The sequence below is a fragment of the Cladophialophora immunda genome (assembly GCF_000835495.1).
Source record: "Cladophialophora immunda strain CBS 83496 unplaced genomic scaffold supercont1.2, whole genome shotgun sequence".
Lineage (NCBI taxonomy): Eukaryota > Fungi > Ascomycota > Eurotiomycetes > Chaetothyriales > Herpotrichiellaceae > Cladophialophora > Cladophialophora immunda.
The window spans coordinates 1,700,949-1,727,737 of record NW_015622542.1 but is presented as its reverse complement, the minus strand read 5'-3'; the positions used below and the strand labels follow the sequence as shown (position 1 = coordinate 1,727,737).

The window sequence follows — 26,789 nt, the reverse complement described above, 5'->3', positions numbered from 1 at the left end:
CTCGTTGTCACCTCTGCCTTCCATGAGCTGCAGTTCTTTATTGAGAATGCTCTCTGATTCACGGACAAATTATCTGATCATAGTATGGAATCTTGACAAGTCATCAAAGAATACCGCGCGGCAACTCAAAGCAATAATGCACATCAATATCCGCCACTGCAGCTATGCTGCAGCTAAGCAACCCCGGCGAGCACTATCATCTGCAAGCATCGTCTCCGATCAATCTCTTTCTTCAGCATCACCAAGCATGTGGCCACGATTATCGCCTCATCGAGATGGCTTGTCGCTTCCTGGTCGAGTCTGAGCTGCCCGCCATTCCCAGCGCTGCATTTGGAAGTACCCTCCGTCCGTGTTCCATCGGATCTGATCAACTGCGCCAGGATTGTTCCCGTCTCCTTCTGGCGCAGCGCAAGGATGTTCACTTTCTTGCCCAAGACATCTTTCATGTGTGAGTAACTCCATTCAAAAGAATGCCCATCTGTAGTGGTGAAGGTTGTGGACCGCGAACCCAGCTTCCCACAAACTTTGATTTTGTCTGCAGCGCCGCCTGGACCAGCCTGGTCTTGAATGAACCTCAGTTCCGGCTCGCGCTTGGGGCCAAAGAAATATGATGTGCTTATCAGGTCGCCTAGTTTTGCGTGGTTGAGTACTGCATCTCCAGAACATCGCTTTGCCTTTGTCGAAGTATATGCCAAACTCCCGTCATCGTGAAAGACTTCAGTTTTCAGCTCCGACGAAGGGCACGGAAACCGGAGCACGCCAATTCCACGAGCCGAAATATGCAGGATCGTACCGGCGCGGAAGTTAACAGGGTCGAGGAGTGTAGTTGCGTACGAGACATTGGAGAAGAGGGAGGCTGCTGCAGATTTGGCATCCACCTCAACCGCCTTCTCGGTTGAGATGGGCACCTCATGCTTGTACTCAAAGTAATCGGTGGTCATTCTGTTGTGGTTTGACGTCTCTCCAATGGTAGATAATGAAACTGACTGACGGTGACGGCACAAGAGTTTAGCTCTCCCAGGCTGTGAAAATCTAACTGACATACACCTTCATGAGAACACCAGTGAACCAGACCCAGGGCCTTTTATTGCAAACATCCCAGGGAAAGGCCAGGGGTGTTGGCTTGTGCGCCAGGCTCTGTCGTCGTATTCGGAAATCCGTATCCAGACTGGGTTGCGGAGGCTGATTGTGATTGGCCAAAAGTGCAAGGCAGATTCCCAGGCGCAGCATTGCAGGCTGGGCGAACTCATCGAATCCCAAAGATAGAACCAGCCTCTCCCATCCTCGGCTCGAACAGATCGACCTTCTTGTGGAAAATCGAACAATTGCGGCTGCCTGTTATCGACTTTTTGTGCGCTTCGGGCCCTCCGTTGCAGAGCCACGTTGTTGTCAATCTCGTCCGCCCGCCGCTTTCACCACCTTGATGTCCGGCAAGTCTCTGATGTCGGTTAGCACTCCCGTTGCTGCAGCACCTTCCTCCACTTCTCTGACTAGATCTACTATTCTCATCGCGTCGACTAGTAGTGTCCCGACCTCAAAAGCGACCATCTCAATCTCGCTCTCATGGCACTGGTCAGGGGCCAGGGGACCAATCCGCAACTCCGCCGTCAGGGCCAGCAGATCAGTTTCCGGAGGAACAGGGTAGGAGTGGTGCATGGCATAGACGACGTTCTCATCGACAATCGCCTGTGCTATGTCCACGTCCTCGCCCTCCTTCGTGTGTCGCCGCTCGCTTGGGTGGAAGGAGGCGGTGGATGACTTCGGAGCGTGTCGTTTGGCAAACATTTGGGTCTGGGTAGTTTGTCGCTGAATCCGAGGTAAAGGAATGATGGCGATCTTGGCAATCTTCTTAGAGTTGTTCATAACCAGGACCTTCCACGTGAATGGTTCGCCAACTCGTACAGGCATGTCGAGAGCTGTGAAAGATATTGACAACCCACTCCTCGAATCAGCATCAAAGGCTGGTTGTAGGCTGGTGCTGATAGCTGCCAGGGACGCTGCTGCACCATTGTCAGGGTGGACTGGGAGGCTTGTGGGTCGATTCGGCCGTTGTATCGGTTGTGAGGGAGGGCCGAACGAGGGGTTCAGGGCTGGAGTGAAATCGACGTTGGTAGTCCAATTCATGAGGAGAATTGGATGACATTTCTCATTCAACTGGATCGCCAGTCTAATCACAATTGACAGGACGTCAATGTTTGGGTTAGCGAGTCCAAATCCAGGGGCGCGGTTTGGACCTTGTTTTTGATGGAGTCTATACAGGAATGTTATGCAGTCCCCTGAGTGGGCCTGCATAGGCAGAAACCCAGGCATCAAAGATTCGGTCCGACCATTCTTAAGGGAGAGATCAACATGCTCAATTGTTGCATCTACTCGCACAAATGGAATGATGTCCATGTCCAGCAGAGCAACAGTGGCTGGTGTCGTAGCAGAAGTGTTCACCTTTTGATATCGGATTCGTGACATTGTCGCAGGTACTGCTCTGTGTCGTCTAGAAGGGACGTGTTGGAGGTGAACCCGTTGCTTGTGAGCTGCCGTCATGGGAAGTACTCGTTCTAGCCTCGAAGCAGCAAGGTATGGAGGATTGTCCTTGAGTCCCGGGAGAAAACGCATGGGCTCAAGAACATTTGCTTCCAGGGGCTGAAAGGGTGCGAGATCGTCGTTCTTCTCGATTGCGTCCCCCTGAGGAGAATTGATGGTGGCAGAAGGGATCAGGATGATGGCAGGCTGCGGAACACGAAACCTTGGTCGATTGAGGGAGATTTCAATTTCCCAGACAAGAGTTAGGGTCTGACCACGGTTTGCATCCTCACTGACCAGGACTATAGGTTCGTTCTTCTGAATCGATTCCGCCGAATACACCAGGTCTTTGGGAGGGGGTGCATTGGGTGTATTTTGTTCACTTCCTGGCGACTCCTCGATGGCCCACACGTCAATCTTAAAAGATAGTTGTGAGAGAAACAACTTCAAGACGTCTTCGTTGCAATGAGGCAGGCGGATCGCCGCCAATGTCCTCAATCTTTCATCTGATCTGGGGATGAGTAAGACAGAATTCCCTGGACGACTTGCGCTGAACATACCAAAAAAGAGTAGCTCTCTTTCCTTGATAGCGAGAAGCTGGCTGGAATCATTCTGAGCCTCCGCCCCTGCTTGTAGAATCTCGGAGACCTCGGTCACTGTGTCTTGCGGGATAATCGCATCCACCAAGGCAGATTTGAGAAGTTCAGCTTCCATCGTGGGAGGTCAATTCGGGGAAGATCTTGTCAGGCATGTCTTCCCTGTGACTACTCGAAGCCACAGAGTCGCGATATCATTGTGAGTTGCTCGCTTGAAGGCCTGAAGGAGCGATGGTCGTCAATAGTTGGTGCAAGACACAATGTGAAGTCTTTGGGAGTTGAAGCCACAGTGGGCGAGAAGCTTATGTAATGACGGGCTTGGATTTTCCCTTTCTACTTCTTCACTTCTCACTGCGATAACCGTAGCTCTTCCTCCACCGTCAATGTCTGACTCGGGCCCGTCGCTCTTTACTGTTATCGTCACTATTTTTCTCGTATGATCGGTCAACACCCTTGAGGCACGAAAATGAACGGGCTTCCCCCAACACCAGCGCAATGGCGAGAGGCGCGCGCCCCCGACGGGCGTACCTACTACTACCACACGGTCACAAAGGAGACAAAATGGACCAAACCCGCCGAACTCATGAGTCCGCTGGAAAAGGCGCTCGCCACTCAGCCATGGAAGGAATACACCACTCCCGAAGGCCGGAAGTATTACTCAAACTCGGAGACCAAGCAGACGGTGTGGGAAATGCCACAAGAGTATCGGGACGCCCTGAATTCCGTCCAACTTCCTCCAAAACCGGTCCAGCAACCCCCTGCCTTCGTCGCCGGCGGAACTACTGCCCTTTCCGCCTACAATAACGCGCGCGAACGAGACGATCACACGCCCTTCGACTCGAAACCTCGACCTGAGAGCGCGCTCTCGGTACCATCCATCACGAAGGAAGTGGTGCCCGATTACTCTAGCTTTGAAGAGGCGGAAGCTGCATTCATGAAATTACTGCGACGGTCTAATGTGCAGCCTGATTGGACATGGGAGCAGACGATGCGGGCGACGATCAAAGATCCTCAATACAGAGCCTTGAAAGACCCCAAGGACAGGAAGGCAGCTTTCGAGAAATATGCGGTCGAGGTTCGGCAACAAGAACGGGAGAAGGCCAAAGAAAGGCTGGCTAAGCTACGCACAGATTTCGGTAATATGCTGAGAACGCACCCTGAGATCAAACACTATAGTCGGTGGAAAACAATCCGGCCCATCATTGAAGGGGAGACCGTTTTTCGATCTACTGACAACGAAGATGAGCGTAAGCAACTTTTCGAAGAATACATTGTCGAGCTTAAGAAACAGCATATCGAGCAGGAAGCCGCCGCCCGCAAATCAGCGTTGGATGACTTGGTTGCTATTCTCAAAGCCCTCGACCTGGAACCTTACACCCGGTGGGCACAGGCCCAGGATATTCTTCAGTCCAGCGAGAGGGTACAGTCGGATGAGAAATTCAAGCTTCTGAGTAAGTCAGATGTTTTGACGGCTTTTGAGAACCATATCAAGTCGCTCGAGAGGACCTTCAATGATGCACGTCAGCAGCACAAAGCTAGCAAAGCAAGACGCGAACGACAAAACCGCGATAGATTCGTGGAACTGCTTCAAAGCTTGCGAAGCCAAGGCAAGATCAAGGCGGGCACCAAGTGGATGACCATATTGCCCGAGATCGAAGAGGACCCGAGGTATGTTGCAATGTTGGGTCAAGGCGGCTCAACACCTCTGGATTTGTTCTGGGACCTGGTCGAGGAGGAGGAAAGGGCTCTACGAGGAAGAAGAAATGATGTGTATGATGTGCTTGAGGTAGGCTGGGACCCCTTTTATCTACACAGTATATGCTAACCCACGTGCAGGACAAACGATATGAAGTCACACCTCGAACTTCCTTCGACGAGTTTCTTGATGTCATGCTTGCTGATCGACGAACAGCCAATATCGATCGAGACGCTCTACAGCTCATCTTCCATCGTCTACATGACAAGGTGGTCCGTCGGAGTGAGGACGAAAAGCACGCTGCAGACCGCCATCAGCGCCGTGCTGTGGACGCACTGCGCTCAAGGATCAAGCATCTAGAACCTCCGGTCCGCATTACTGACTCATGGGAGGATATCAAAGCACGAGTGGAAAAGACAGATGAGTATCATGCCGTCGAAAGTGAGGAACTGAGAAAGTCTGCATTCGACAAGGTGATTAAGCGGCTGAAAGAAAAGGAAGAGGATGCCGACAAGGACCGAGAACGAAGGCATTCCCGACGAGGTGATGACCGAGATCATCGAAACGGCCATCGCGGCGAAACCAGATACGGCCGACTCTCCAAAACCCCAGAGCCCGATGCCTATGAAGCAGACCGCCGCAAGGCACAGGCAGCTCGGGAGAAACAATATAGAAAGGCGAGTGGATTCAGCCCACCGCCTTCACACGCTCGCGAGCGAAGAGACCGCGACGAGAGACACGGTCGCCTGGATCGTGACAGAACCCCTCCAACTCGACGCATGAGTACTTACGAGCGTGAACGCCGCGAGAAAGAAGAGGAACGAGAGCGCCTATATCGCACACGAGCCGAACCGCGCAGCAGCAGAGATGAGCTCAACTATGGCGAAGAATCAAGGAGTATTACGGGCAGCGATCGACGACGGAGACGGGAGGGAAGTGAAGACAGTGTTGAGAGTGGACGGCGTAGTGCAAAGCGGAATCGCCGAGAGAGAAGATCGCGGTCGCGTGAGAAGGGAAAGAGTAAAACCCCCGAACCGTCGTCGGCCAAGAAAGACAAAGACAGTGACATGCTGCAAGTCCCGGAGCCGAGTGGAGTGCATTCAGGAAGTGAAGAAGGCGAGATCGAGGAGGATTGAATGGTGTGGTCAAGCGGAATGGCCCTTGAAGGAGGCTCCATCAGGTCAGTCTGATACGGCGTTCTTGCGCCTTTCCTTGTTACTGGGGACTTACAGCAGCTATGTCTTCTGCTCCTTTCTGCACACGCGCAGGATAGACTTCGGGCAGCAAGCAAGCTGGAGTTGTTCTCTCTGGTAGAACGCTCGCGGCAAGCTTCCAGTTTGTCTCCTCCGAAGCGCCACGTCGAGATCTGCGCATATTGTTAGGTACGTAGAGCCCTGCATCCCAGGCTTCTAATCATAAAAATCCCAGTGTTTGTTTGCATTGCCTTGCATCTTCGAGGTCTGTAAATGGTCCTATCGTTCAAGGTGAATGGCTTTCCTGGAACCATTCTGTACCCGCGTCTGTGTTCTCGTAGCTCTTTCTTTCCTTCGGCCCAGCGCCACATTAGTCGGGTTTCATGACTGCCTGACATAGATGTTCACTGGCTCCCATTGCAAGGACCCTCCTCTGACGATGCTGGGCGCATGTGGCACGTGTGACGGACGGGCTTAGGATTCGAATGGTGGATGGTAGACGATGGACGCCTAGAAGGGCATCTCGCATCTCGCATCTCGCATCTCAGGACCCAAGATCACGCACGCACGACTGCCTCCGTCCATGGCTTCATACACACATACACATACTCGGAATTTCAGGGGACGAGCAGAAAGCAGCCCCAAAAGAAAGGGGAGGCGATGAAGTAGAACACGAACAGACATAAGTTGGAAATCCACGACGTATCTGATATCTGGTATCTTAGAGCCCATCACGACGCACGCCGCCCCGCAGCCCGCCGCCAAAGATGGCCGGGCTCGATTGAAATGGCTAACCATTTTCATTTCGACCTACATACCTAGGTAAAGCGCCAGGTCTTGCAGGTTGTTGTGTCATGGCCTTCAAACTCGCTTCCGTGCAGACAATGCGCAAGCATTTTCGGTGGACACACACATAATACATGGCAGCTCAAACGGTTCAAAATTCCATGGCGTCCACTCCGCCTCGACCTCCATTTCTCGAAGAAAGTTTCGATAGATTCAATCTGGATTGGCTCTGATCCGCCATCATCTCCTCGGTGTCTTCTTCGCTGTCCTCGTCTCCGTCGACTTCAAAGTCGAAATCTCCACGTTCGATCCGACTACACCGGTCCAGAATGGCTTGGTATTCTTTCCGCAGGTCTTCGAGCGTGACGATCACCCGCCGCCGCTTGGGCATCTTCACCATCAGTCCGTCATGTTGCTCGTCGACGTCTTCTCCGTCCGTCTGGTTCCGGGCCGTCTCGCTGTCCTCGGTTTCGACAAGAATGTACGCGTCGTCTGGTGCCATGCAGGCCATAAGATTGATGAGAGCCAGCAAGACGTGTCTCAATGCGGTGGCTTTGGGATCGTGTCGAGCACGACCGGATTTGCGGATCAACTTTAATCGATCATAGAGGACAGTAACCGCACCACGGTAGTCATTTTGAGAAATGCGGATGGCATGCATGATGCTGAGGTAGTCAACTTTGCCGTTGTCGGAACTCAGGCTCGATGACATCAACTGGGATTTTGCGAGAGAAACGAGGTGTGAATCCATGTGGCGGGCAAGTTGAGGATACATAGCCCAAGGAAGAGACTGAAGAGTCCGGACCACACCTTCAGGCCCGAAGACAGATCCACTCGAACTCAAGATTGAGTTGATCAGGGCCGTCACTGATGATCGCTGCAATGCTTGGTCTGGCAGCTGGACCAAAGCACTGTAGGCGCGATCAAACCTAGACAGTTTGAGCTCTGCGGTGACCAATCTAGACAGCACCTCGGCCCGGAAATTGTGAATTGGCTCCTTCTGCCCAGCGTCCAGTGATTCTAACGTCAAGTGAGCAAATTGAGCTGCTTGGTTGTAAGCTTTTGCAGTCTCGAAAAGGGTCGTGATATGATGCAGGTAAACGGGCAGGCCGTTGTTGAAACACTCCGCTTCGATCAAGGACAACAGTCCTGCTGAAAGGGCAACCAAATTTCCAACCGCTTTTCCGCATGCTAGACCATACGATGCCTTCCGGAAGTAATGTGCTGCCACATCGTACTCGCCTTTCGCGGTGGCCAGACGTCCTTTCACGTAGCTTGACCAGGATGTCGAAGGTTGGTACTGTAAAAACTCTGTGGCAAGGTCGAGTTCGCCCTGCACAAGCAGGTCACATTGGAGGTAGACGGCACCTTCTTCTGGATCCAATGTATCTTTTCCAGAAGCCCAGTCGTCTATCTCTGACAGCTGGTCTGTGATTAGATACATCAGTGGTTTCTCGACGGCGGGTTGCGGTCGGACGGCTTTGCTCAACGTGTCCTCCATTATGGTAACCTGTCTTTTGTTGTCTGCGACGGTATCAGAGCGCCGGCGGGAGGCATTTGGGTGTCCATCAGCGCCGAGGATCTCTAAAGGTACCAGCCTTGAGTGCGACACTAGCCACAGATTGCGATTACACAGCCGAAGAAGGGGTGCAATCTGATCATATAACTCGGACGCGTCGAATATTGTTGATTTCGCCTCCTCCTGGCTCAACTCGCCCTCCACAAAAATCGCCAGAGCAAGAAGGTCCATGAGCAGTTGATTTTGGGAGGACAAAAAGTCGAGCACCCCGGCAGACAAAAGAAGATTTCCAAACAGGGTAGTCCTCAAGGCGCTTTTCGCTCTCCTACTCTTCAGCGCAAAGAGCTCCAAAATCGCGAGAAAAAGTTCGTTATTCAGCCCAGAAATGCCACCCATAGGGGAGAGATCAGACTGAAGTCTCTCAAAAGTATCATTGGATACAGCGTCGCCGAATCCTGTACTGTCATAAATATTGAGTGTTCGCATTGGAGTGACATAATCGGCACCAACGGACATATCGCCTTCGATTGTAAGCGCGAGATCTTGAGCGAGATCGGGAGAAAACGATTCTCTGAACGTCCTCGCCGCGGAGATGAGGACAGCCAGGTCGAGGAAGGGTTCTCCGTCTTCAGTACTGACTTTTCGGTGAGGCCATAATCGAGCAGTGGTGTCTTCGAGATCCTTTATGTCGGCGAGGGCGTTCTGTTGAAGGAGTTCAAACTTGCTACATTCTCGGACCGCACAGCATTTGTCCGCCATGGTAATCCACACCATTTCGCTGAATGCATCGTACGCCAGGCTCAGCGGGGCATTGCGGCCGTCATTGACGTTTTCAGCTATCCTGTAGAAATTGCGCCATTGGGTGTCGGTGTCGATGGAGAACCGATCAAAGTCCATCTCAGATTCTCCATACTTTCGCAGCGAGATGTTGGCCGCCACCGTAGCACACATACGTTGTCTCAGGGGAGCCTCCCTCTGAGAAGCGGTCAGCTTCGCCGAAGTCGCATCCTCAAATATGGATAATGCCGTGTCGAGCGCAGCCTCAGAGTAACGGCCAGGATGGAAGAAGAAGCCCAACCATTTGGACGCCGGATCTTCCTGGTCGCCTCTGACAAACTCCGGAGGGACAGTCTTTGCGGATACGGTTGCGTTGCATTTGACCCAATTTGACTTCCAGGAACTTGCTAAGCTGCCCAATTCAAGTTGACAGTTGTAAAGTTGGTGGTAGTTGTGATTCCGCCAAAGCACCCAGAGCTGCACAGACCTGTAATTGGTGCCTGGATCGAGCTTGAATCCGATCATGGACCAGACAGTGTTCCCTGACGGATCTGGATCTGGAGCGCTGAGCTTTGTCTCTGGATATCTGTCTTCCACAATAAGCGAGTCTGTGAGGCTGCCCTTAATGTCCCAGAATTTGAATTGCCCTCCTTCTTGAGGGCTGTAAGTCAAAACTGTGGGAAATTTCTGCGCTTCGTCTTCTCTGAATACTTGCAACAGGGCGTCTTCTGCTGGGTTCAAGTGGGTTCTGTCATTGGGGTCTCGCGTCAGGCCCACCAAGTCCTTCGTAGCAACGATTCTCCCATTGTTGAGGTTCCAAATTCTCAAAGTATGGTTCAGGCACACAGTAAAGAGGAGATCTCCATCCGCGGAGACGGCCATGGTCTGGGCGGTTCTCGGATCCAGTTGCGTCGAACCAAATTCGATAGCGTGATATCCTCTTCGGCCGACGAGCCCTCGGATCGATGCGCCCCATGACCGGTCATCGTAGTTATCCTGTTCCCAGCTGTCGTGTACAGACCTTCTCTTCAGTCTCTGTAGTCTTCCGCTCGCAAAAGATATCACCACAACCAAAGGGGTATTGGCGTAAATGCGGTAGACCGTATCTATTCCAAGGGTGGAGCTTTCGAGCGGCTGGCACCACTGACTGAGGTTTTCGCTTTGCAGGACATGTGAGTCGCGGAAGGCACTGGTGGGCATTCGAAGGTTGAAGATCTCATTTCTGTCGGTACAAACAAAGGCGCTAATCTCGTCGATATTCTCTGAATCTGCAAAAGTGACGCCTCTAGGGATGATCTGGTCTTGGAACTCGAACTGAAGGGTGAGGTAGGCCTCGTGCAAATCGGCTTCACTTCTTGCAAAATCCGCGCACTGTACGTGCAACACCCTTCCGTTGTTCACAACCTTCCAGTAGAATGTCCTTGGATATGTTTTCGACGCCCGGAAATATATCGAGCTTTGAGAGGCTAGGACATGGGAGGAATAGGAGTGTTGATCGCTTCTCCACGCTCGGCCATTCTCAGACCGGCTTGAGGAAGATTTGGGCTTGTCATAAGAACCATTCTTTCTCGGAACTCGGAGGCGTATCACGGAGTCTGCGCTTGGTGCAGTCACTTGGAAGGCCGTCTCAGTATAGAGGTTGAGCATGGCTACGGCTGTTATCTGAGTCGCATCTGGTCAAGGAGCGTCGTTTTGAGGTACAAATCGAAGGATAGTTGCCATGACAGTGGACTTTGCGGAAGGGCTTGCGCAGTTCAATAGCAATAGCAAGAATTCTGCGACGCGTCTATTCTCCAAATGTCGCGGTCAATAAACGCCAAGCGCAGGAAGAAGAGCCAGCCTCGCCAGCCTTGCGGCCTCGCCAAGTCACGAGCGCTTGGCGGCGAAGGAAGGCTGCGGGATTGGCACACTGGGGGCCGCGCTGGCAGATTGTGCCTGGCGTCTTGTTCGTTCTGGTTCATTTCATTGATAGAGACTCCGTCCTACAGTAGGTATCGAGGGCTAAACTCATATTTATATCATAGGTATCGTTTGTTTGTCTTTCCAAATTCCGTCCGTCGTCTACCACCAGTCGCCTTGATCTTTCATAGCTGCTGCGACCTTGGTGAAGCCAGCGATGTTGCTGCCGGCCACCAAGCTGGGGAATTCATCTTCCTTCGGGGTGACATATGTCTTGGCGGTCTGCAATCCGTTCTCGAAGCAGTTCTTCATGATGAGCTTCAGTTTCTCGTCCACCTCTTCGGCGGTCCATTTGATGCGGGCCGAGTTCTGAGCCATCTCAAGCCCTGAAACTGCCACACCACCTGCGTTGGCAGCCTTTCCAGGGGCGTACCAGACCCATTTCTCCTTCTTGAAGTTTCGATGTGCCTCAAAGGCGTCGATCGCATCTTTTGTGCATCCCATGTTGCTTCCTTCGGCCACAAACTTGCATCCAGCTGCGATGAGACCTTCGGCTTCCTCACCAGACACTTCGTTTTGCGTCGCCGAGGGGAGGGCCACATCGACCTGACCCACGTGTAGCCACGGTCGCGCACCGTCGATGTATTTGACCTTGCTGCTGAATGCGGAGGTGTGGGCGACCTCGGAAAGCTGTTTCCGGTCCACCTTGAGTTTCGCAATGATCTCGATCATCTCTGGGTCAATACCCTGAGGGGTGGTGGCGATGATGGCACCTTGACTGTCACTCAGGGACAAGACAGTCCCTCCTAGTTCGATCACTTTCAGGGCAGCATACTGGGCCACATTTCCAGAGCCCGAGATAGTGACCTTCTTGCCGGAGAATGATTCGGTGCCACCAGAGGCATATTTGATCATGTGCTCAACGTACTAGCAACAGTCAGCCAGACTCTCCCCGCCGCGATGGAGGAAATCTCACATAGACGACACCATACCCGGTGGCTTCTGGTCGGATGAGAGAGCCGCCCCAGCTGCCTACAATTTGTCAGGATTTGTGTTTTCTTGAAGAGTGTGCAGTCCAAACTTGCCTCCTTTTCCAGTCAAAACACCTTCCCACAGCTTGGTCTGTTTCTTGTATTGTCCAAAGAGCCAACCGATCTCTCGCCCAGACACACCGATGTCGCCCGCTGTCCGCATGATCAGCCTACCGAATCGAGCAAGTGGTCGCGTGGGGCTTACCAGGAACATCAGTGTCTGCGCCAATATGCTTTCCGAGCTCGCTCATGAAGGCACAGCAGAATCGGCGGATCTCATTGTCTGATTTACCCTTGGGGTCAAAATCCGCACCGCCCTTTCCACCTCCCATGTTCAGTCCCGTGAGCGCATTTTTGAAGATCTGCTCGAACCCCAGAAACTTCAGGACAGAAAGGTTCACAGTGGGATGAAATCGCAGGCCGCCTTTGTAAGGACCAAGCGCCGAGTTGAATTGTACGCGGTAGCCGCGGTTCACCTGGAGTTGGCCCTTGTCGTCTTCCCACACCACTCGAAATTGGATGATTCGTTCGGGGATGGAGCAGACCTTGAGGGCTGTCTTGTACTCTGGGTTCTTCTCAAAAAGCGACGAGTTTTCGAGACTAGAAACAAGCTCTTTATATGCTTGCTCAAACTCGGGCTCGGACGCAAGGTTGGTCATGGTGTCAGGTCAGGATGAAGCGACCAGGACTTAGGGAACAGTGAACTGAGACCGGAACTTGATGAAAAGTTGGTGTTGGGGGTGGAAAGAAAAGTGGGAGAGGAGGAAGGGAAAACGGTCACAATATAACGGCCAGCACTGAGTCTTCAACAAGTTGCAGGTCGGTCTGGATTGATCTCTTTCTGTAGTCTACAACCACAGCTCATCACCTTGGCAGCAGAAAAAAAAATCTATCAGTACGTCAGTTCGAAAGGTGACGACATCCACACCCTTTGCGCAGCCATGATGCATGTGCAGCTAGCAGGGCCAGCATTCTGCTCTAGCTTATCTGAGGTCCCAGGAACAAGGAGGTCTCGAATCCAGCGTATCGACTACTGTTCTGTCAAAGCTGATGTTGACAAAATTTTGTAAAGGCTGAGAGTGAGCGCGTCGATTGGTTCGATAAGGGAGGGCATGCTCGTTGATAGAGCTGCAGTGGGGACTGGGGAGGGGACTAGGGGGCACCTCAAGGGGCCCCAATGGGTAGAGGCTAGCAGGGACGTAGAGGCCTGGCACCATGGGCACAGTGGGTAGCCTTCGGAGCTGGTGACAATGACGAACCTGCAGACTCAGTGATGGTCGCCTTGCAGCGCCCTGGCTGCCGGGGGCTGCTGGGCCCAAATTCTATCCACGCGCCTTATCGAGACCCCTCGTCCTTCCGCCCACTGGGCAGTGGAGTGCAAGTATTGAGCGGCTGGTCCTGCTTATTCCGTCCAGACGTTGCTCGATCCGATGTCGCTGCATCGCTTGCTTTCCCCCCCCAAAAGCTTCTTCTTTGCAGCAACCCTAACCCATCCGAGTCCAGTGTCAGTGCCTCAGAAGCAATGCCCCTCGCTAAAACTGGCCGCTGCAGGTGGGAGCAATTTTTCTTTCTCTCGCTAAGCACATGAATGAGCGATTCGGGTGTACCCGAGCTCGAGCTCTAGAGCCTGCTGACGAGGAGGAAAACCCATCCCACCAGATCCCGCGTTATAGAACAGAAACCCCTGTCCATCATGAAGATTTTTCTCCACGAAGTCGGGCCACACGGCTGGCAGTGGGACACGTGAAACAGAAAATTCTTCCTCGACTTCCTCCCCATCCCTGCTTCTGGGAGCCAAAATTCCCTCCGGAGATGTCTGGGTATCAACTCCAAAGGCGAAGCGGCACGATGCACCGGAGTGGAGAGGGTTGACACATACCCGGAGGGGGCCACATCGCCCCGGAGCCTGGACCTCCCACAGTTGAGTCATACAATCCGATTGCCTTGTGTGCCAAATACCAGGACCCCAGAAGCAATGGCTGTTCAAACAAGGACCGAGACCAACCTTTCAAGCATTGTAGCCCGGCTTGACGATTGACTGGGTGCATTGCCATTTGCTCGATAGCTTGTGCACTTTTACCCTTCGCCGAATAGACATAACCTCGCCGTGTTCCAAATGGCCAAAGCAGCAGCCAGCTTTTCCATAACTCCAGTCCGACTTCCAGACGACTTGACAGATACCATTTCCCTCTTTTATGCGTATGCAGGGTCGTTAGGCTTCGACCTAGCTTTCCAAAATTTTGACAATGAAATGGCGGGGATGCCGGGGAAGTATTCCCCTCCGCAAGGAGAATTGCTTTTGGCCCGGAATGAGGCTGGGGTCGCCATTGGGTGTGTGGGACTGCGTCCTCTCCCCTCTGCTGGAGTGACAGGCAAGGTCTGTGAGATGAAGCGCCTCTACGTCACGCCAGCAGGGCGAGGCACTGGGGTCGGCAAGGCCCTGGCCTCCACCATCATTGACGCAGCAGAGAAGCTCGGGTATGATGAAATGAGATTGGACACCCTTCCGAGCATGGCCACAGCATTGAGGATGTACCGACACTTCGGGTTTGAAAACATTGCCGCATATTATGAGACACCTCTGGAAGGGACTCATTTTCTCAGCCTGAAGCTGCCGAGGCAGGCAAAAGAATGAACCCGACCCCAAAAGAGGAACAGTTGATGGACAAAAATGACCAGGTCGGCGCTAGCACCTCGATTGACGAATATCATCGAAAACTCGGCACCAAGCATGACGACAGATGGCATCGAATGCATCATCACAGTGCATTTGGATGTTTCTGTTCCCATTTCTTCACTGCGTTGAGAGCGGCTGTGATTTTCAGGCCCAGTCGGGCATCAAGCTCGTACTTCTCCCAGCCTTTCGCCTTTTCCAGGTGGTGTTTGGCTTCTTGAACCAATTTTGCATCATGAGCGAGGTCGAGTGGAGGTAACTTCTCCGTGGGCTCCCCAAGGAACGTGGCCCCGTGTTGCTGAGTGTACGCTGTCCGCTGCATCCACAGATTAACCGCCATTTCATGATGCGCGGTTGGAGCCATCCAGTCGTCCTTGTTCGAACCCCTGAACTCATGGGCCCCTTGAGCCAACAACTTTCTTTTCAGCAGAGTCTTGGATTCCTCGTGCCGGCGGAGATTTCGGAGGATGATGGCTTTGAGGACATCAAGAATCGCGTACTCATCGACATCTTCCTTACTCCAGTTGGGTGTGCTTTCAGACCATGCAAGATTGTCCAAAGATTTTTGCAGCTGCGATTCGTTCATCTTCTTGAAACCGTTCCAGAGAAATATCATCTCGTCGAGTGGACTCACACCGATTGCATCAACGAAACTGCAGTTCCACCGAGAAGCACGTTCTTCCCACTTCGAAATCTTGCGCACCACGAAGATGTCGAAGGGCAGTTGCCTACCCATCATCTTCTTCTTTCCGACTTTGGTTGGCGCTGTTTTGAACAGTTCTTCGGCGAGCTTGGCATGCTTTTCTCTATCCTTGCTGGAGAGAGTTTCATCATGGCGGTAGAAGCAAAGGTGGGCGGCTCCTGCAATGTAGTAGTACAAAGCGCGAGACCACGCGTTGAGGTCCACGCACGCGAGGATGGAGTCTGCACACAGTTGGTACCTGTGGGCGTGCATAGCGCTCAAACTCTTTTCAAACATATGCAGCGCTTCGATCTGCTTTAGTTGGCTCTTGCCAGGAGAAGCGAGAATGGCCAAGGCTTGATCAAGGTTTCGTTTCGAGGCTGCTGTCCTTGCTTCCTCCACAACCCAGAGATTGCTGTTGGGATATCTCTTCCTCATGTCGACCAGGAGTGCCTCCAAGCGTTTCGTAGGATACGCTTCGACATCGTCCGGTTTGGAGGGATCCACGTCGGCAACGATATCGCAAAAACCGACCAGGCCATTGTACCAACCAAACAAGATTAAGCCCGCCATCCCACCATTAATGTTGGGAAACCTACTTGCCTGCCATAACATCCGAATGCCTCGTTCTCGATCACCGCGGAATCCGACGATGTACAGAAGTTTGCTGAACGCTGGGGGAATGATGGAGATGAGCAGCGCCAATAGCCCAGACATGAGGTTCGTGCCCGAGTGGATGAAAACGTCGAGCGAGTTGCTAAAAACCTCCGATTCGGGCCCTTCTGTGAGCATTCCCAGTGTTACTGTGGTCGACCGGCTGAGCACGCCTTCTGGAGGCAGTTCATTCATTTTTTCAATTTCCAGATCCAATTCCGTCGTATGGTCCGATTCCACTTCCACCTCCAAGCGGCCGTGGTATTCGTCTGTGACCGCGTTCGTCTCGTCTGCCTCATGGAATTCATCGTCAGAAACGCTATCTGGCGTAGCATCAACGGCTTCCGCATTCCTGAGGGCAGATGGATGTGCAGGCTGGATTTGGTGGTGAGGCAGGGGTTCTGAAGCAGCAGGGCCCGACTTTCCAGAGGTGGATGAGTGCAAGCTGTCAGTGGACTGATCTCTCGAAGCTGACAGACTGCTCGTCGACCGAGTGCGGTTGAAGTTGATTTCCATCTGCACGAGGCTGTCAAGGGTAATATATGCTTTGCGGAGTTTATAGAACCCTCGCAGAGACTCGGTCAGACTCTCATTGAGCACGCCAACCACGGCAGACATGATCTGGGCCTCTGCCTGGCACAATGCAAATTCCGAGCCTCTCTCGTAGATGGTGGACTGGAAAGCACGCGAGTCGTGCTGGGCGCGCGCGTGACTGGCTGAAGCACTCGATTCGGCCTCATAGAGCGTTTCCGAAGCCTCCTTCATGAATTCTTGCTCGAATCCCAATGCTGCCTTCATGAAGGCCAGCGTGCCTTTGGCAAGCTTGTGGAACGAGGAGTTGCCGTCGGCGAGGCCCGCCTCAGCACCCTTGATGTCGTCATCCATGACTCGGTCTACGGCTCGCATAGCAGTCTCGAGGTTTTGAGACTCCTCGAGCGAGTCGAGGCTGTGTGTTGAAGCATTGATCGAGGGACGGCCGCGGTCGAACCATCGTCCGACTCTGTGCATGCTGAAGTCGAGAGGAGGGGGGAGTAAGGGCGAAGAACCTCTAAAGCGCTGACTGGTTAAACCAAGGGATCTAAGAAACGGGGGGCAAAGTTGGCCACAGCAATATCTCAACACATCATATTGGAAGATATCAAGTACTTCAAGCAGATAGAGGACAAGATACCTCCCAATATGAAGCACTCAAGAGAAAGAGGAAGAAAGGGGTGATAAAGAGAAGACGTACAAGGAGGGAGATAGATTTCAGCCTAAGAATGAGGATGAGGATCGAGCTTACTTTGTTTCCGGCCCCCGCGTGCTGGCTGCAAAAGAAAGTACCAACGGGCATATACTACGGAGATGGGTTCGTTGTGCAATTGAGCTGAGGTGTTTTGCCTTCAAGAGGATCAAATGATGACGAACATTCAGGCAGGATCTGTGGAGTTTGCGTGTTATGCCCGTCTGAGGCCGCCGTGCTGCGGCTGCGCCATCGCATGCCCTGCTGCATTTGTGCCTGTTTGTGCCTGTTACAAAGGCTTGTCTTTGGCCACTAGTAGCGTCCTGGCTATCCGAGCCCGCAACGGTCCAGAGCTGGCTAATCACAGGGCCGCACGACTCCCCCAGCAGGCGCAGGCTGAGAGATCGCTCTTCAAAGCACACCTCACTACTACTACCGACTGGCACGGGCCACAAAGTACATCAGCATTCCTCATTCGTTAATTTTTTTGGCCTGTACACAGTGACGACTCGAAGCAATTCCCTCATCGCACCAAACCAAGGCTGAATCTCCCTTGCTAGAGAAAGAGTCTGCATTTATTTCCGACCACAGGTTGCCCTACTTCCAGAAGGGAGAAGTTGTTTGGCTGCTTTTGGCCACCGCGATTCGCCGCAAGAGACTACCTACGTACTTGACCCGCAGCCTGCGCTCACCTTCCAACAACACCATGTCCTCGTCCGGCTCCTCCAACGCACCAACGGCGAAGATGCAACCGACGCAGAAGACCGAAGTCGATGCCGCCCAAGCATCCAAGACAGCCTCGAATCCAGCCCCGGCCATGCTCGAGGAAGACGACGAGTTTGAGGATTTTCCGGTCGAAGGTACGAAACGCGCAGACAAAATGCAACAGAACGGGGTCCATGTTGACATAATATCGAACAGACTGGTCGCAGGAAGACGCAGAAGTACCCGGCGGGACTACTCATCTCTGGGAAGAGAGCTGGGACGATGATGACGAGAACGAAGATTTCAGCAAGCAACTGAAGTGAGTCCCGGACAACACTGTGCCATCACCACTGCAATTTTACGAGGCTGATTTTGTCACACAGGGAGGAGCTGAAGAAAGTCGAATCAAGCAAATAGAGCTTGTTGTGCGAGAGCAGTGCATTGCATGGCGTTCTGGTATCATGGACCGAGGGCATCAATGGTTAAAGATACGGCATGTTCCCTTCTAGCAGTTCGTGGGAGGAGAAAAAACTATCATACAACAATGGACTGTCTTTGTTTTGCATTGCCCTCAGAGGTTCGGTCTCGCAGTACCGCTTGCTTCGATACCAATCAATCGTGCGCGTCGTCGATCATGGAGGATGTAGACTACTTACTAGACAGGTTGACCACGCCTGGCAGAGCTTTGCCCTCCAGCAGTTCCAGGCTTGCACCACCGCCCGTGGACACATGGCTCAATTTGTCCTCCACCCCATACTTGGCTGCGACAGTTGCTGTGTCACCTCCACCAATGATGACAATCTTCCCAGACTGGGCTGCTTTGACGCAGGCATCCAAGGTCTGTTTGGTGCCATTGGCGAACTTGTCGAATTCAAAAACTCCCGGAGGACCGTTCCACAGGATCGTCTGCGCCTCATCGATGGCTTGCTTATACAGTTCGATGCTCTTTTCGCCGCAGTCGAGACCCATCCATCCATCGGGGATGCCTTCAGCATCCGTCGCGGTGCCAGTCTGGGCATCCTTGTCAAATTTGTCTGCAGTGATATAGTCGCAGGGTAGGACGATCTTGACGTTGTTTTTCTTGGCCTTTTCCACCAGCTCGGCACATTTTTCGCTTCCGGCTTGATCGAACAAGCTGTTGCCGATCTTAACACCCTCCAGAGTCTTCTTGAACGTGAAAGCCATGCCGCCACAAATGATCAGGATGTTGACCTTGCCGAGCAAGTTGTCGATCAACTGGATCTTGTCCGAAACCTTGGCACCGCCGAGGATGGCGAGGAATGGCCGCTTGGGGTTCTCAAGAGCTTGAGCAAAATAGTCGAGTTCTTTCTTCATCAAGAACCCAGATGCCTTCTCAGGTAGCTCTACTCCGACCATGGAGCTGTGGGCTCGGTGAGCGGTCCCAAAGGCGTCGTTGATGTACACATCACCCAACGCGGTCAGACCCTTCCGGAAGTTGGCAACAGCGGTTTTGTCGGCTTTGACTTTGTTGCCGTCCTTGTCCTTGGAGCTCCCTTCTTCCTCGGCGTGGAAACGCAGGTTTTCGAGCAGGATGACTTGGCCACCACTGGCTTTGTTGACAACCTCTTCCACCTCAGGACCAACGCAGTCGTCGGTGAATATGACACTCTTGCCTAGAAGCTTCTCGAGCTCGGGGACGACCGGCTTCAAGCTATATTTGGGGTTCTTCTTCCCGTCCGGGCGACCGAGGTGGGACATGAGGATGACGGCTTTGGCTCCATGTTCGATGGCGTATTTGATGGTAGGTAGAGCGCCCACTATTCTCTGGTTGTTGGTGACCTTTTTGTCGGCGTCAAGCGGGACATTGAAGTCGACCTGAAACCGGTCAGCAAGAACAGGACGATGGCATGTGAACCAGACATACTCGGATCAAGACACGCTTGTCCTTGAGGTCGATGTCGGTGATCGCGAGCTTGTTAGACAGAGACATGTTGAAATAGGCCGGGTAACAATGAGGCAACAGAAAGAAGCGCTGCTCAATGTGAGAAGGGAAGAGAGAGAAAAATATGAACTTTGGTTGAGCTACGGAACTGTGCACAGAAAAACGACTGACCTGTTGAACTTATTGGCACTTGTCGGAGGGGTCAAGTCGGGTTGGGCTCAATACAACGGAACTGGTGGGGTGATTGGAAAAATACAGGCTCGCAGGTGCATCGGCAACCGACGTCACAGGCTGCTTGACTTGAGGCCGTTTGGGGGGGTTAACTTGTTAGCAAGCAGCATCTCAGCCATCGCTCGCTCTCGCCTAGTATGCTTGTTCAAGGGCCTGCATGAGATTTGAAGCTTTTGCTGCTTCGCCGAGAAAATGGGTGTTTTGCATGCCTCATATGTGCCAGTCCAGCTTGCACATGCACCTTGCACATGAAGGCAGCCGTCGCGGGACCGGAGGACTTGTGCTGACGACTCTGCTCCTAGCCACCCCCTCGTCGATATTTATACGGAAGAGAGAAATGGGAATCCCATCTGCGACCACAACAATATCTTTTCCTCTCCATTTGCTCTAATCCAATCCCAGGTATAAATCAGATCAGGTGGATGGGCAAGATGGGCCATCGTGGGCTGGTGTCGATGCTGACTGGCGGGGAAGATGGTCATGCGGACTTCCGACACTCCGGCGAGCAGACCCTGGAAACGCAGGACGTATCGAGGCTCAGTTCCTGTGTAGGCGTAGCTCTGGCATCTGGTGAGCCTGGTGAGCCTAGCGAGCCCTTTCCTTCCAGGCCTGGCCCATGGCCCCCTTAGTGTTTGCTGTCAACCACCAACCTCACACTTTCGTTCACTTTGTTGCGCACAGCATCTAACGACCTTTGACGGATAATAGCCAGAACCTTGATTGCCAGTAGCACAAGACACCCCCTCGTCACTGCGTCCCTCGCTCTTTCAGCACTGTCGCGACATATCCAAACGACTGGCGCTTTGTCCGCCGGAGCCTGCGCCCTAGTTAAGACCCTGGCGTCACGGACGTCCCTCACTTCAACTCGTTGACCTCATCTTCCCACAATATTCCAGACCTCTCATCTCGTCCATTTTCGCACCTCCTCTCCGACTTCCTCCTCCTCACAATGCTGGAAACCTCGAGACGGAAGTCGTTGGCGTGGTTGAACGGCACTTATGTATATGGCAGAATCGTGCGTCAACCTCCTTTGATTCCTGAAATTCCACAGCCTTTGTTTTCCGTGCTCGAAGCTGACATTCTCCTGTTCTTCAACAGCCATTATTACACACTATCCTTTTCCTCGTCGAGTTATCAATGGCTGCCCGACTCATCACCAAATTCAACTCCTACTATGCCCAGAAACCTGTTCTCACTACCATGATCACGAATGCGGTATGTGGATAAACCTGTAGCGGTTGGATGATGGCTGAAGGCGGAACAGATTCTTGGTGGCATTGCAGATACGGTGGCACAATCAATAACTGCAGTTCGAAAGAGACAGGCCATGCTGTCGACCACGACTGATTCGAGTTACCTCATCTCTTCCGGGGTCGAGCTCGAGGACCTAAACGAAAAGCCCGCAAGATTGTCGCCTGGTCTCTCTCCTCGAAGCAGCGGACCTCAACCTTTCGACTTTGAACGTTTGACTCGATTCATGTCTTACGGCTTCTTGATGGCTCCAATCCAGTTCCTTTGGTTTGGTCGACTCACGAAATGGTTCCCTATTACCCCCAAGAGTGGCACTGTTCCAGCACTGAAGAGAGTGGCCATGGATCAATTGATCTTCGCACCGTTTGGCCTGTGCTGTTTCTTCACATTCATGACGGTGGCCGAAGGAGGTGGAAAGAAGGAGGTTGCGACCAAGTTCAAGGACGTTTATCTGCCCACCCTGAGAGCCAATTACATCCTCTGGCCGGCCGTACAGATCCTCAACTTCCGGGTCATGCCCCTTCGATTCCAGATTCCGTTCGTGAGCACCGTGGGAATCGCCTGGACAGCCTACCTCAGCTTGACCAATTCGAGCGACGATGAAGCACAAGCTCTCCAGTGACCACGGTCATGCCTTCCAACATCCATCAGTGACTAGATACCCATGATCAGCATCAGCGGCGTTTTGAGGTGGAACAATGATTCATAAATTGTACATGGTCGGAGCGCAAGCCCATGGAGCATCAATCTATTCTCGTCGTTTTCATCATCTCGGTGGGAAGACTTCCCGCCTTTCCTTGCTCAGCACAGGACACTTGTAAAGGCCTGCTTTGCTTTAGCTTATGCCCTTCAGACAACGTACTCAACAAATACAGAAGCCAGGGTGAACGAGAGGTCACTGTACTTCCAGCTTCGGCATCTTATGATTATGTACGTAGTCTCATCGCCCACCGTTATCCCCCTACGGTATCCCTCAAGCAATTGCCTAAACCGGCGCTGCATTTTCTATCTTTCCCTCACCGGGATGTGTCTGTTCGCTAGAGCAGGAGGAGCTGGTCGCTGATCGGGAATGGCTGGACAAGGCTGCGGCTGACAGCCTTGTGTGAGCCAGACACACTAGGCTATCCTGGTTATGATTGGCCCAAGGCTGGGCTTGCCGTTGTCCTTGATGCCGAACCACATCTCTCTCTTCTTTCTCTTATCCCGCCTCCTCCCCAACAATCCTAACCCCCTGTTTCTTGTTTTAACTTACCGTAGGGCAAAGAGACGGATGCACGCTGACAGAATGGCGTACCCTCCGGTAGGATCGGGCGGTGAAGCAGTTCAACCACTCCTTTGGAAACCTAACATTTTTGGGCTTCCAAATGCAAAATCCAAACTCTTCGGAGCATGCTGGTACTCGCAAATTTTACTGTCGTGCTATACAAGCTCCTTCAAAGTCTATCATGCCTTCCATATGTATCACCTTGCAAGCGTCACTGTCACTAATGGTCCGCTCCCCAACGTTTCGAAGTTTCTTCCGCTTTTCGCTGGTTTTCTCAAAGACCATCTCCCTAGCGCAACGCTGGTTCGTCGGATCGAATCTCAGTATGTTGGAACAAAAGCGTTACTAGGTCCTCTAACCAAAGTCTATATCCTGGGCAGGCACTTATGTCAGTATGAAAAAAGCCTGCAGCGTCCCTGCGGCAGAGGAATTGCGAAATCCCCTAGCAATTCCTCGACCTTGACCTTGGATACCTCCTCAACCGCAATCAACTTTACGTGGTGCTCTCTGCAAAGGTTACCGTTATGAAACTCCCTCTGATTGTCTACAGTGTCCTGCTGGTCGCCGTCTGCACAACATATCCCTTCTGTTTTGCACAAGCGGCGACTGTTATCACCTCGATACTGACGACGGAAACCATCATTACCAACCTATACACATCACTACTGGCCGGGACGGTCGCCCAAACGCCCGTCACTGTGACCCATGTTATACCAGCGCTGGTAGGGCCAGCGTCTCCGACGGCCGCTTATCCTCTACCCTACCCTCAACCAGCCCAGCCTGGTGGACAGGTCGTCTCTGGTGGGCTCGGTCTGCCAAACCCGTTTGATGACATAGGAGGCATTGTTGGCGGCGTAACTGGCGCTGTTGGCAATATTGTGAATGGTGGAGCTGGAGTCGCTGGTCAAGTGGTCGGCACTGCTGGCGATATTGTTAAAGGTGCCGCTGGAGGGAACTATCCAGCACCGTTACCAGTGCCGGTGCCTATCCCAGGAACACCAGGAGTTCCAGCGGTGCCGGTGCCTATCCCAGCAGCACCGGGAGTTCCAGGGGTACCAGGAATACCGGGAGCACCAGTCATACCAGGGATTCCAGCCGCTCCAGGGGTACCAAATGTGGCGGCAATTCCAGCAGTCCCTGGAGTCGCAGGGGGCGCTGTGATTATTCCTACACCTGTCCCTACCCCAATGCCACCGCCAGTCGCTCCAGGGACGTTAGTACCGACATTTACCAGTCTTGGAGGACAAATCCTTGGCCCTGCTATAACTGTTCCTTCAGAGTCACTGGCGATTCCTAGTGCCGGGTCTATCGCCAGTTTTGTAGCTGAATCTCCTTCAATACCTCCAGTGAGCCTTTCCTTCACAAACAGACCAACAAATGCTCCATCGATGTCATTGGGACCAAGGCCGGCGCCTCCAACTTCGAAGGTTATAACCCCAAGTTCGGATTCATCTTCAACGACCGCTTCCAGTCCAGTCTCCAGTACATCAGGACCAGCAATTGTTTCTTACTTGACAGAAACTCTCACGAAGCCAGGAACTCTCAACGTCCAGGTCCATGGGACGGTGACGCATGTTTTTCGAGGCAGTTCGTTCTTGTCGCTGGTCTCGTCACGGTCGTCTTCGCAGCCTTTATCGCACTCCTCATCACATACCTCGCCACAAGCTTTGCCAACACCAAGGGGATCCGTCTTGGTCGGTCCCTCAGATTCTCGGCCCCGAATGACCCGCACATTTGATCCTACCCTTCCTGTACCGACGCATAGCTGTCCACGAGATGCTATCGTAGCTCTAGCACACTATCGTGACTATTGCAATGGCCCTGGGGCTGACCTGTCGGCTCAGCGGAGATACTGTGTGGGAGAGCCCAAAATCGAGTCGTGTTGTGGGCTATGGACTCCAGCATCTGATGGAACGGATGCAAGATATGAAACTGTTCGTCTCCGAAAGATCCTTGAGTCACCAGACCCGAAAGCCCCCTTGGTGTCCCGGCCGTTTGAATGGAATCTGCAGGAGGTTAAAGATGATGCGGGTAACATTCTCCACCGTGAGGTACGTCGTTGACTGTCCCATGTGCTCTTCCCTGTGGACTTCCTCCCCTAGGGTTGTTCAAATTCGATGGCATCGCCTCCAATCCCGCCACACATAACTTGTGGCAGCCATGACTGTGTCCTCAAGGCGGATGCCCAACGTCTTCAGCATATCTTGACCTTTGAGAATTGCTAAAAAAAAAAAGAGACAATCATTCAACCAAAAGAATCCACTGACAATGATTGAAGGTGATCAAACAACTACCAGACGAGTTCAATTTAGAACCCAGGTCCTGTCGCGTATGGAGAACTACCAATGACCAATTCGCCTTTTACATGCAGAATCTTGACAATTTCGGTGTCTACGATGTTGACGAGACCGGGCGTTCAATTGGTACCATAGACTTCTGGGAATGGGAACCAGAAGGGCGTTGGCCGCCTTATGAAGAGCATCGCAAATGGAGAACCATCGGGGTCAAACCCAAGACAGAAAAACCGAAGCCGGGCAAAGGGAGCGACGCACAGCCAGGCCCTCCGCCAACCCTGGACGACTTGATGGCCGACTACGACAAGCGCAGAGAGTGGTTTAAGGAAAGGTTTAGAGAAAGTGAACTGCACCTTCACGGTGTAAAGGACAAGACAGGCGAAGGATGCTCTAAGCGCCTCTCACCAGGCAACTTCGCGTCCCGGATCGAGAAGTTTGGCATGCGCACTGACGCCTTGAATGACCATTTGCCTCCTTGGCCCTCGAAAGAGGTGTGGCAGCACAAAAGAGACCGGGAGTTGGCTCGTCTGGTCTGGAAAGATTTCTTCACTCCCCTCAATGTTTGTGCCGGAACCTTGGAAGGTCGCCTGCCTTCGAGACCGCAACGTTCCGAGTACGTCAGCGAACAGAAGTGGATGACCTCTGAGAAGAACTGGATAAATCTCTTCACTGACGAACCGGCCGAGGAATACAGAGGCACCATTCCGACGCCTGACCGCCCGACATGCCCAAGGGCGGCCATGAAGAAACTTGCCCAACTTGGAAAGCACCTGAAAGACGTGGAGGGCGTGCCGAAGGAGGACGAGAAATGGGCTTTGCTGGATACCTATGCGTCCGAGCTGCTGGAGAAAAGGATGTGCCGGGACCAAATCCTCGTGGTCCTGGCCAAGCCCAGCAGGAAGGCGTACTCGAGCCTCCGGGAATGGTGGTCCGACCGGCGCAAATGGAACAAGTACATTGCCAGTCTCGAAAAGGGAGAGGATGTCCCGCTCCCGAAACTGGACATTGACTCCGTCGGAAAGAAACAGCCTGCGCGAGACCAACCGGCAGAGGGAGAACATGACCGCGCGAAGGATCAGCACACCACGAAAGGCAAACTTCGCGGCAAGGACTTTCCGCGGACGAGACTCGATACCATCCCCGAAGCTGGGGCGTCGGATGAAGGCGAGGAGCGTGCCGGCGGAGACGACTCCGCAAGAGATGAAGGAGAAGGAGGCGTCCAGGACCACGAGATTGATGACCACGGCGTGCTGGACACCATCCCGGAGCGCGACGAGATTGAAGACAACGCGCCCTCCGAAGACAGCACTGCTGGTCCTGGAAGCAGGAGGCGGGGCAGAAATAGGCAGGGCGCGGATCACATCAAGAGGTCCTTCAGTGCATGAAGAGCTCGAGGCGAGATCGAGGTTGAAGAGGCGGCCTCCTTTGTTCCAATTATTCTCGATTACTCCAAGTATCACAATCGTGGCCACCCCCCTGATCGAGTTCTGCGCTCGGGAAGGGACTGTTGTCTGGAATTCTCCCGTGAAGATGGTTCTCCCCGATTGATGGAAGCTCAGTCTTGATGCAATGATCAATAGCCATCGCGTAGTTGTGCAGTTCATTTTTCTTGCTCCAGCCACGAGCCAAACTTGTCCAATCTGCCCCCTTCGTCTGCTTCTTCCTCGTCCTCGTCCTCGTCAAAGCTGACCTTCTTATCGCTCGATTTCTTAAACTTCTCGCGACCAGTCGCAATGTACGCCTCCAGTTGTCTCTCATCGAACCATCTTCCATTCATCAGCTGTCCTCCAAGTTAGCATCGACCGTGGAAAGGGGGGGCCCAGCACCACATACCTTGACGCAGGCGGCAGCAGCCTGTGCGTTGGAGAATCGGACACTTGCAACGCCTTCTGCTT

The 26,789-nt window shown here is 52.9% G+C and overlaps 12 protein-coding genes across 13 annotated transcripts; 6 read left to right on the top strand and 6 right to left on the bottom strand.

Annotated features, from left to right (window-relative positions):
• Positions 1-173: 173 nt before the first annotated feature.
• Positions 174-941, bottom strand: PV07_02917 (uncharacterized protein; the record flags this gene model as incomplete). Its single annotated transcript, XM_016389568.1, has 1 exon — positions 174-941. One exon carries the CDS (start codon positions 939-941, stop codon positions 174-176), a length of 768 nt encoding a protein of 255 aa, XP_016251470.1.
• A 448-nt stretch (positions 942-1,389) lies between these two features.
• Positions 1,390-2,610, bottom strand: PV07_02916 (uncharacterized protein; the record flags this gene model as incomplete). The annotated part of the gene is made up of 1 exon (XM_016389567.1): positions 1,390-2,610. One exon carries the CDS (start codon positions 2,608-2,610, stop codon positions 1,390-1,392), a length of 1,221 nt encoding a protein of 406 aa, XP_016251469.1.
• An 862-nt stretch (positions 2,611-3,472) lies between these two features.
• PV07_02915 lies at positions 3,473-6,319 on the top strand. 2 transcript variants are annotated; one of them, XM_016389566.1, is made up of 3 exons: positions 3,473-4,188; positions 4,244-4,899; positions 4,950-6,319. In XM_016389566.1, exons 1-3 carry the CDS (start codon positions 4,089-4,091, stop codon positions 5,943-5,945), a joined length of 1,752 nt encoding a protein of 583 aa, XP_016251468.1. In that variant the 5' UTR covers positions 3,473-4,088; the 3' UTR covers positions 5,946-6,319. The 2 variants fall into 2 exon arrangements, with proteins under 2 accessions (XP_016251468.1, XP_016251467.1); XM_016389565.1 differs by having other exon boundaries at positions 3,473-4,899.
• Positions 6,320-6,668: 349 nt separating this feature from the next.
• PV07_02914 (uncharacterized protein) lies at positions 6,669-10,875 on the bottom strand. Its single transcript, XM_016389564.1, has one exon. It carries the CDS (start codon positions 10,729-10,731, stop codon positions 6,940-6,942), a length of 3,792 nt encoding a protein of 1,263 aa, XP_016251466.1. The 5' UTR covers positions 10,732-10,875; the 3' UTR covers positions 6,669-6,939.
• Positions 10,876-11,145: 270 nt separating this feature from the next.
• Positions 11,146-12,673, bottom strand: PV07_02913 (NADP-specific glutamate dehydrogenase; the record flags this gene model as incomplete). Its single annotated transcript, XM_016389563.1, has 4 exons — positions 11,146-11,910; positions 11,960-12,015; positions 12,069-12,167; positions 12,220-12,673. 4 exons carry the CDS (start codon positions 12,671-12,673, stop codon positions 11,146-11,148), a joined length of 1,374 nt encoding a protein of 457 aa, XP_016251465.1.
• Positions 12,674-14,130: 1,457 nt separating this feature from the next.
• Positions 14,131-14,649, top strand: PV07_02912 (uncharacterized protein; the record flags this gene model as incomplete). The annotated part of the gene is made up of 1 exon (XM_016389562.1): positions 14,131-14,649. The coding sequence occupies one exon, from the start codon at positions 14,131-14,133 to the stop codon at positions 14,647-14,649; it is 519 nt and encodes a 172-aa protein (XP_016251464.1).
• A 124-nt stretch (positions 14,650-14,773) lies between these two features.
• On the bottom strand, positions 14,774-17,032 carry PV07_02911 (uncharacterized protein; the record flags this gene model as incomplete). Its single annotated transcript, XM_016389561.1, has 1 exon — positions 14,774-17,032. One exon carries the CDS (start codon positions 17,030-17,032, stop codon positions 14,774-14,776), a length of 2,259 nt encoding a protein of 752 aa, XP_016251463.1.
• A 920-nt stretch (positions 17,033-17,952) lies between these two features.
• Positions 17,953-18,368, top strand: PV07_02910 (uncharacterized protein; the record flags this gene model as incomplete). Its single annotated transcript, XM_016389560.1, has 3 exons — positions 17,953-18,106; positions 18,168-18,270; positions 18,335-18,368. 3 exons carry the CDS (start codon positions 17,953-17,955, stop codon positions 18,366-18,368), a joined length of 291 nt encoding a protein of 96 aa, XP_016251462.1.
• PV07_02909 (phosphoglycerate kinase) lies at positions 18,366-20,392 on the bottom strand. The gene is made up of 2 exons (XM_016389559.1): positions 19,837-20,392; positions 18,366-19,787 (listed from the first exon to the last, which is right to left on the bottom strand). Exons 1-2 carry the CDS (start codon positions 19,900-19,902, stop codon positions 18,600-18,602), a joined length of 1,254 nt encoding a protein of 417 aa, XP_016251461.1. The 5' UTR covers positions 19,903-20,392; the 3' UTR covers positions 18,366-18,599.
• Positions 20,393-20,655: 263 nt separating this feature from the next.
• Positions 20,656-22,458, top strand: PV07_02908 (uncharacterized protein). Its single transcript, XM_016389558.1, has 3 exons — positions 20,656-21,100; positions 21,184-21,300; positions 21,350-22,458. The coding sequence occupies exons 1-3, from the start codon at positions 21,035-21,037 to the stop codon at positions 21,956-21,958; spliced, it is 792 nt and encodes a 263-aa protein (XP_016251460.1). The 5' UTR covers positions 20,656-21,034; the 3' UTR covers positions 21,959-22,458.
• A 666-nt stretch (positions 22,459-23,124) lies between these two features.
• PV07_02907 (uncharacterized protein) lies at positions 23,125-24,338 on the top strand (the record flags this gene model as incomplete). Its single annotated transcript, XM_016389557.1, has 2 exons — positions 23,125-23,946; positions 23,970-24,338. 2 exons carry the CDS (start codon positions 23,125-23,127, stop codon positions 24,336-24,338), a joined length of 1,191 nt encoding a protein of 396 aa, XP_016251459.1.
• Positions 24,339-24,965: 627 nt separating this feature from the next.
• PV07_02906 (uncharacterized protein) lies at positions 24,966-26,279 on the top strand (the record flags this gene model as incomplete). Its single annotated transcript, XM_016389556.1, has 1 exon — positions 24,966-26,279. One exon carries the CDS (start codon positions 24,966-24,968, stop codon positions 26,277-26,279), a length of 1,314 nt encoding a protein of 437 aa, XP_016251458.1.
• Between the last annotated feature and the right edge of the window lie 510 nt (positions 26,280-26,789).